The sequence below is a fragment of the Ascochyta rabiei genome, chromosome 1 (assembly GCF_004011695.2).
Source record: "Ascochyta rabiei chromosome 1, complete sequence".
Taxonomy (NCBI): Eukaryota; Fungi; Ascomycota; class Dothideomycetes; order Pleosporales; family Didymellaceae; genus Ascochyta; species Ascochyta rabiei.
The window spans coordinates 2,693,472-2,702,037 of NC_082405.1; the positions used below are offsets into that span (position 1 = coordinate 2,693,472).

Here is an 8,566-nt window from a genome sequence, read left to right on the forward strand (position 1 = left end):
CGTCTAGCTGCTTGCGCATTCGACCAAGTACATTTCTGCCAAGCCTTGTCGCGCTCCACCTTCTGCACATAACCCTCCATCTACACCGGACGACCTCCAGCGGCCCGGACCACTAGGACCGACAGTACTCGAGAGCACCACAGCCAAGAACCCAAGTGCGGAAGCAACTGCGACGTTCCGCGCTGCAACCCCAGCCTGTACATTGTTTGAGGAGACTTGGACCTTTCATGCAGGCTTAGCTGCTCCACTGCCGTCTCGCTACACAATCCAAACCAGGTGCACAAGGCAGTATAAAGACTCCGGAGATTTGCTCCTGCAAGATCACTACAGCAAGATCATCCAGTCACAACAGCCCAGCACTACACGCACTAGCCCACATTTCCCCCTGCACACCCACGGGATCAGCGGAACTCTTAGCACTCACAATCCACAACCCCCACCATACATAAAGCGCCGGTCGCCTTGCTTTTCCACTCAAGCAAACCAACTTGCCTCACCTCAACTTCCAATACTCCACCACATAACAATCACCACCACCAACCTGGCGCAATGTCTACTTCTGGCTCATACCACATCCCGTTCCCCCAGAACTTTCTCTCCCTCAACACGCCCATCAAGCGTTCTAGCGATGTCTCTTCCAGCACCCTCGGCAACGGTGACCTTTCCAGCACTGCCGTCGCTCAACTGCCCGAGCAGCCTGCTCACGGGTTTCTTTCCAACCGAAGCGACAGCATGCCTCGACACCACTCTGTCTCCTCGGTCGGCAGCAGTACCGCGACAGAATCTGTTGGTGGCTCGCCACCTTCTCTACCCGCAAAGGATGCCCGCTCACCAAGCGTTAGCGAGGCGCTTTTCACTCCTCTGGCGCTTAACACCAAGCATACGCCGCTCCCTCCGAGCAGCTACCGGGAGGTGGGCGAGAGGGGCGTGAAGAGCTGGTTCTTGACCAACAGGCACTAGACGGCGCGCACACACAATATGAGCCTCAAAGTGCGCAGCACGAGGTACACGCCTACCGAACCGCAGGAACGAGGAGGGAGCAAGCATCCATTTGACTGACTGCCGCCAAGCGCACGGAGGAGCCTCTGGCGGAACAGACAAGTGGACACGGGCGTTACGACTTGACGATACCTTTCCTTTTTCTCAAAGCCACACGTGGCACAAAACCCTCTCTATCACGGTCGATGGGGGCGGCGTTGGCGGTTGACTTTCTGGGCTCGCAGTAGAACACATAACATAACATACATACAAGCCCTCTGACTACAATGCGCCATCATCTTCCCAAACCGCACTCGTCTTGCTGCCCTGCTCGCTCCACACACACACACACACACACACACACACACACACACACATGCATCCCTGCTGCAACCCACAGCACACCACAATCAACCCCACAGCCCCACAACACCGCCATAGCGTGATGCCACGATATCCTCACACCCCCACACCCCTTCATTGCCGAACACAGCGTCCCCCGCTCACCCGCCGCATCTCACAACCCATCTCGCGCCCACCCACACCGCGGATCCGCTTCCGCTTCCGCTTCCGCTTCTGCAGTCGTATCCGCATCCGCAGTCGTATCGGTGGAGCGGCGAATCGCGCGCCCGGGAGATGCCCGAGAAGCGCCCGAAAGGCTGGTTTGGGGTCGTGTGGAGTTGGACCGTGCTGAGCGGAGCGGGGCGGAGCGGTGGAGAGAGAGGAAGAGAGGAAGAGAGCGAGCGAGGGTGGGGTGGGGTGTGGTGTGGTGTGGTGTTGGTTGGTGTTGTGCCATGGGTGGACGGAGTAGCAAGAACTTGTATGTGTATTGTATCTCGGTGATTTGTGTAGTCGGCATCAGATCGCGGCATCGGATGGTTGACTATGGTGGATTGGGAATGGCTGGCTTTGCTGTCGCTGGGGCTGTTGGTCGTGGTATACAAGGCGAATGTTCACGAGGATGTGGTGGTGGTGGTGGTGGTGGTGGTGGTGGTGGTGGTGATGGAGGATTTGGTATCGTGATCTATTTCATCGATGGCCAGATGTATGAGCCATGAAAGCAAGTTCGAGCGCCATGTAACGTGAGGAAATGTATGTGCCCTTGTTCCTCTGTCCATGTTGTGCCATATATGCATATAGATCGCTGTCGGCAATGCGCAGGACTTAATCTGTCCGCCAGGCATTCCTCTCCTTCTCCGCTATCTCGGCGTCAAAGAATACTCCACTGCTGTTTCTTTTCTCGCCATCCGTGGTCTCATCATAGCTTGCTATTCTCTTGTGGCCTGAGCTCGCACCTGAGCTGTGTAGGGTGGAGCCGTCCAGACTTGCGCCCTTATCCCTTTTGAATTCCTCAGCTCTCTTTAGATCGCCAGGCAGCGGGCTAGCGCTGGGGGGCGGCGAAGCGACGGGTGTTTGCGTTGCGGACGTGCTTCTGTTGCCCCAACCTTTACGCTTTTCGCTTGCCCATGAGCCCCAGGAAGAGAAGTAGGCTCCAGCACTAGCACGGGCGTTGGTGAGGTCTGGTGCTTGGGATTTCCCTGACGGTACGTTAGAGATGCAAAGTTGGGTATATAAACTCTGTGTAGCAGCTTACATTTCCCTGCCTCTGGGGGAAGCTTGCCTTCCTTCTCTTGTTCAAGCCGCAACTGCTCAGCCGCAGCCCTTTGTTCTTCTTGCCGCTCCTTCTGAGCTTTGCGCATGGCCTCCATGTCAGCCCACAGCTTGTTGTATGCTGTCGAGACCTTCGCTTGCCCTGCGGCAACATTCTTCCCGATGACTTCTCTCGACTTCTCCAGTCGTTCGTCGAGATGTAGCTCTGCTACTTGCCTATGCGCCACGCTAGAATCAGCACGCAGATACCCATAGTGACGACCTGAAGCGTGGTGTCGTTGAAGAGACTGGGACGCTTAGTTGCGAGAGAGGAGAAGGGAAAGTTGTGACGTACGCTGCTAGTCTTCTTTGAACGTCCTCGATGGATAGGCCTCCTGAACAAGGATGCTTGGGGTCGACGATGTCGAAAAGATGTGAATCTGTGAATTTGCTCCATATCCGAAAGTTCTCGGTTTGCATCCATGCGTGAACCCAATCGTTTGAGAATTCACTAGCTGGATCACCATGCACCTCAGGCATGAGAGGTTCATGGCTAGGATGCTTTTCCACGTAGAGCTTGTATTTGACCGAGCTGAGCATGGCGAGTAGGTACTCTTCAAACTGCATCCGGATGAACTCTTCACTGCCGGTGTACCCATGATCCTTGGGTCGAGCAGGATCTGACTCATCCCAGGAGTCGTTGACCGTTTGAGTCAAGAAGTCTATCCATCTCCTGTCCGGTGTTGAGAGAATGGAGGCTTGGCGTAGTGAGGTCGAGGTGATATTCACAGTATGGTCGTCGAGATTGATTAGTATATCGCTGTAGCGATCTTTCTGTTGCAGCAACAACGAGTTTGTCGAGCCAACAATGTACGACTTTGTGTTTGCATCGGCGAGCATGTCAAGCTGTTGCAGCGGTGTGTAGGGGCCGAAGAGTGAGCCTGTTCCGAACAATTGAAGAGGAAGGCCCATATATGCAAGTACTGTCTGCAGTCAGTCTCTGCGTGATAGGAGGTGTGAAAAGGCTTACAGGATGAACGCTCAGACGTTTTGAGACTTGTGGGCATAACAATCTTCCCTTCACTCGAGTTAAATTTGGGGTCTGCGGAGTCCTGGAGGTGGCGCATGAGGCCGGGTATCAAAGAAATCAGGGCAAATTGCATCATACACAGTCGTTCACAATGAGAACCAAAGAAGAGAACCTGTTGGCCGTCAGCCCTGTGTTCGCTGGAGTCCTCCCCAGAATCGCTTCTTCTATGACACATTGGCTTATACGAACCTTGGGTTGAAGCAAAGCGCACTTGAACAGAACAAGAGTTTGCCATTTGAACTCGTGTATGAACTCGCGGAGTGATATGCCGAAGTAGTGTTCGGCCTGGCCCTCCTGGTTTTCCAGCAGTCGTGGCAGACTTTCGTGGAACCTTTGTAGTATATCGATGTCTGTGAAGTCTCTAAGTAGACGTCAGCCGGTGGATGTCAAGCGTGCCTTTTGCACAAGCTCTCTGGATCTTGCAATCATGTACCTCTGCGCAAACCATGCTGCTGTGACAACACCAAGCTGAGCCTTGATCGCCCCAAAGTGCTGTGGGCTGTCTGTTACCACCACCACAGCCTTTTGTACTGTGCTTCTTGTGACGTCGGCGGGTCGATCGATCAGTTCGCTCGCTGGTAGCTGTCGCGTGCATGATATACCGAACAGACTCGTCGCGGGATAGGAGGGCGTCGCCGAACGGCGGAGGGTAAAATAGGAATAATCTTCTGTAGAGCTTGTTGCTGTTAGCTCGCTGTCTGGGTGACCAAGGGGAGCATGTGAAGATGAAGTCGAGAGGGTTTGGATTGCAGATTTCATGCGGGAGGGTGTGCTATAGGTACTCACGCATGCGCACCGTCACTCAAAGCCATGAAAGGCAGCAGTGGCCAGTCATGCTCCACAGCTGGATCCTCGCCATCCTCGAGGCCGATCCAAGCCTCAACCTCTGGACCCCTCGCGTGATGGAAGTCGATAATGCAGACAAGCGGGGTAAGCGCAACCGAGGGAGCTGTTGTCGCCATATCGCTGTCGCTTGAGGTATTACGACGTTCGATAGGACCGTAACAGGAAAGCCATGTGCCAGGCTCGCGTCCTTGAAAGATGCGGGAGGCGGTGGTGTTGGCGGTGACGATGGATCATCAGCCTTGTGGAGCTAACTGCTTGAGGTGTGACGGGCCGTAGATCATGTCATTCAGCGCACATCGGTGGTTCGCATCCGCAACACGAGGGATTTTATCCGTGCAAGCAGTCGCTTTCGGAGGTGTGATGGGAGGCTGGGACTGGGGGCGTGGTCAGACTCGAGCTGGTCAGATCTTTGGACTTTTGTCGTGGTGCAGCCACGCCGGGTGTGAACAAGGGCTTTGAGTCGTAAATTGTGCTTCTATTCTTTAGGATCGAACATAAGAGGAGGATGAGCATGGAGCCAGAGACAATGCCTGTCTACTGCTACCCGCCACTTCACCATGACCAATCAGCTCCCTTTTCATCAACATGCCTAGAGTACCAAACAAACATCCAAGAAACAACACGTCACTTCCTCTTCAACCGCGCTTGTAATTGCAGTGGCCCATGAAACGAAGAATATTATAGAGAAAAGACTATAGGCCTGCCGGTGCTAGGCAGGGCGCGACACCAGATCCGAGTGAAGCAGTGGGGCATGCCCGCACAAGCACGGCGTTGGTTCTGTGATCATGTCTCTTGGGTATCTTAGCTGACATTCTGCTCCTCCTGTGCAGTGGCATCAACATTGTGGTAATCGAGAATCTCCGAGTACCTGTTCCTGTTAGTGATTGGGTAACAAGGGTGCCACAACCAAGACTCACATCATGATCTTCCAGGTGTCCACCGGGAGGTCAGCATCGTTGAATGACCAATCAAACTTCTCCTCCGCCTTGGGCTCGTCGGTAGGGTCGTGGTAGGGGGCAAGGTATGGGTGAGCGAGGGCCTCTTCCGCTCGTACACGTTTTCTTGGGTCAAACACGAGCATGTTCTCGAGCAGGTCGATGGCTGCATCCTGTTAGCAAACACTCGTCGCAAGTTGTGGAGAGAGACGTACCCTCTGCTTCGGCATTTCTGAACTTGTTGGCCAAGGGCTGGCGTTCGCGCTTGGGCAGGGACTGAACGAATCGCAGTGTCTGATGACCATTAGCATGTGTTTTTGTGGGGGTGCGTGCGGTTCGTCATACGTTCTCACTGCAGATGGTTTGGATAACATCATCCGGAGGCGTTCCGAGAAGCTCTGTGATGATGGAGAACTGGTTCACGTGGTCCTTTCCGGGGAACAGGGGCTTGCCCTCGAGCATTTCAGCGAAGATGCAGCCTGCACTCCAGATATCGACCTCGACGTCGTATTTTTGCCATGTAAGCATGATCTCCGGTGCACGGTAGTAGCGGGTAGAGACGTATCCGGTCATCTGAGGATCTTGTATACGGGCCAAGCCGAAGTCGCAGATCTTCAAATCGCAGTTCTCGTTTACGAGGATGTTGCTGGGCTTCAAGTCACGGTGGACGACACCGGCGGAGTGAACATATTTCAGGCCACGCTGTGTGAAATCAGTTGCGCCTCTCCAGTGCCATGTGTTCCGCCACATACCAAGATCTGGTAGAGAAAGTATTGGATGAACTGCTTCTCCAGTGGCCTGGAGGTAAGCAAACGGTGAAGATCGGTTCCGAGCAACTCGGTCACAAAGTAACTGCACGGGTCAGTGAGTGCCGGCGTAGGGGCTGGGTGTGGAACGTACATGTCCTCCAGCGGGGAGATGAAGATGTCACTCAAGCTGATAATCTGGTCTGCCGTCAGAATCCGGCTGCTGTGCGCTTGTTGTGGGGTTTGTATACATTCTCGTGCCTCAGGTGCTTGAGCAGCTTGAGCTCGCGGTAAGTGCGCTTCGACAGGACCGGAGTGCTGAAGGGCTTCATGATCTTCTTGATCGCCACGGCCTGGCTGGTGAGCTGATCCTTGGCCGAGCTGCATGTCCCATGAGTCCATTATCGAAGTTTCCGGCAACCGTCAGACGTACCAGACGAGACCAAAGGCTCCCATGCCGACAGGCTGCAGATCAGTGTATCTTCACGCGGTCAGTTGTGCGCAAAGACGTAATGTGGGGTAGTCGCCGCACCTGCTTGTGATCTCGAACGTCGTGCCGAAGATCTGGGCGCGCACGAATTCAGCCATGGTGAATTGCGGACGTGTGTGTTCTGCGGCAGGCGCGCGTAGGAGTGATTTCGTAGAGAGGTGACGGGTGGTTGTGTGGTGTGGTTGGCGTGTAGCGTTTAGCAGGTTTGCAGCGCGGACGAGACCCAAGACAGGGCTGCGTTCGTCTACTGGATCGGCAAGGGTTCCGCGGAACTACGACTGCGCTTCTACACAACTACGAGCGTCTGCGCAATGCGAAGAGGACAGGTGCAGAGATGGAAGATGTGTTTTTCGCACTGCCCACGGCGGCGCAAAGCTGGACGTAGCAAGAAACACGCTCGGTAGGGAGGAATAGCGCGGCCGGGATGGGGGGGGGGAGGGGGGCGATACAGACTGTCAGAGACGGTGCAGGCCGGGATCGAGGCTCGACGAGTGAAAGTACCTAGGGGATGCTGATCACTGCCGGGTCAGGGGCGAAGACGTACTTGAAGTAAACACTTGCGGAGGACAGAGGATCGAGCGGCTGCGGCTGCGGTGTGCATGGCCTCTGATCGCCTCTTGTGCCCTGGCAGCAGTGCACCGACAGGTATCGGCGGCGACGTCATCATGCAATTTGAGAAAATTCCATGAAAGCCGAATCCCCCTCCCCTCCCCCAAATCTGCGACAGCGCAATCGCACAGCTGATGCCTCTTGGACTGCATTGCCAACTCACAACTGGTATTGTTGATCATGTATCTCTCCTTCCACCACTGACAAGCCACGAGGCTCCTCTTTGTTCTCCCACGCCCCACCTTCCTGGTGGGCTGGTTCTGGCTCTCGCCTGTGCCTTCGGTTCGCTACGTAATCAGAGGGAGGTTTTCATGCTCATCAACGGTCCTTATGTGGACAACCACTTCTTGTTGTTGACGCGTCTTGCTCGTCCAAGGTAGGCTGTAATGTGCAGATCACAGAGAAAGGAGCTACCACACCGAGTCCAAGGTGCACTGTTTCTCGAAACGAACAGAGGATTGGAAATGGGCAGCCGGACCTGCCAAGCTCTACGCTACGATGGGCTCTCAACGAGTGTCGAGAGCTTATTCTCCGACTGCTCATGTTTGCAAACCACTCGCCTTGCACGTAGCCGAGTTCACAGAGGTAGGCAGCATGCGCATCCACCACGGGGCTCTACCAGCAAGTCAGGGGAAGCATCAAGAATCACGCATCCACCACGGGTCTCTACCAGCAAGTCAGGGGAACCGTCAAGCGTCACGCAACCACCCAAACCAGGCGGCTGGGTGCAGCGTTTCCCTGTAGACCCAGCTCCGTCCATCATGTCACGTGTTGCAGGGGCATTGCGGTCGCGAGGCTTGTGTCGCGCAAGGTTGCAACGGACAAGCGTGCAGCGTGGCGGGGCTGCGTCGCCTGGGGAGGCACGAGGTGGTCAAGACGGATGACAGATCTGCAGGCTTGGAAGGTTTTACGGGTGCTCTGTGCATGCGGTGTATCGCGTCAGCGTGGGTAGCACGGAGACATGGAGTGTAGGTACGTTTGAATGGCGCGCAGATGTCGAGCGCCGCACACTCCGATAGGTGGGAAGACGGTGTTCTCGCGCAAAGGCAGGCTTGGAACACGATTGGAGGCATGGTGTTTGAGAGGCCCGTTGGGCGAAGGTGTAGCGGCCCTTTAATTAGACATATAGACTAAGCGGAGATGCAGCCCAGACCGTGGGCTAAGCTCGGCAGGCCATGCACGGAGGTGGACGAGTGGACGAGTGGCTGCTCTGCAGCGCTGCAGCGCTACAGACGAGGGCGAGGGCGTCGAAGCTTTGCAGCGTCTCGCCCTGGCAGCTGGC

General features: G+C 55.3%; 3 protein-coding genes across 3 annotated transcripts, besides 4 other annotated features; 1 reads left to right on the forward strand and 2 right to left on the reverse strand.

Annotated features, from left to right (window-relative positions):
* Positions 1-549: 549 nt before the first annotated feature.
* EKO05_0000790 (uncharacterized protein) lies at positions 550-960 on the forward strand (the record flags this gene model as incomplete). Its single annotated transcript, XM_038944798.1, has 1 exon — positions 550-960. The coding sequence occupies one exon, from the start codon at positions 550-552 to the stop codon at positions 958-960; it is 411 nt and encodes a 136-aa protein (XP_038803334.1).
* A 355-nt stretch (positions 961-1,315) lies between these two features.
* Positions 1,316-1,355: a tandem repeat.
* A 174-nt stretch (positions 1,356-1,529) lies between these two features.
* Positions 1,530-1,555: a tandem repeat.
* Positions 1,556-1,726: 171 nt separating this feature from the next.
* Positions 1,727-1,770: a tandem repeat.
* Positions 1,771-1,941: 171 nt separating this feature from the next.
* Positions 1,942-1,980: a tandem repeat.
* A 162-nt stretch (positions 1,981-2,142) lies between these two features.
* Positions 2,143-4,620, reverse strand: EKO05_0000791 (uncharacterized protein; the record flags this gene model as incomplete). The annotated part of the gene is made up of 7 exons (XM_038936808.1): positions 2,143-2,516; positions 2,573-2,805; positions 2,924-3,551; positions 3,599-3,770; positions 3,848-4,019; positions 4,092-4,334; positions 4,445-4,620. 7 exons carry the CDS (start codon positions 4,618-4,620, stop codon positions 2,143-2,145), a joined length of 1,998 nt encoding a protein of 665 aa, XP_038803335.1.
* Positions 4,621-5,305: 685 nt separating this feature from the next.
* EKO05_0000792 (Mitogen-activated protein kinase) lies at positions 5,306-6,773 on the reverse strand (the record flags this gene model as incomplete). Its single annotated transcript, XM_038936608.1, has 9 exons — positions 5,306-5,372; positions 5,422-5,605; positions 5,655-5,733; positions 5,785-6,141; positions 6,192-6,291; positions 6,340-6,383; positions 6,437-6,566; positions 6,619-6,666; positions 6,718-6,773. The coding sequence occupies 9 exons, from the start codon at positions 6,771-6,773 to the stop codon at positions 5,306-5,308; spliced, it is 1,065 nt and encodes a 354-aa protein (XP_038803336.1).
* Positions 6,774-8,566: the final 1,793 nt, after the last annotated feature.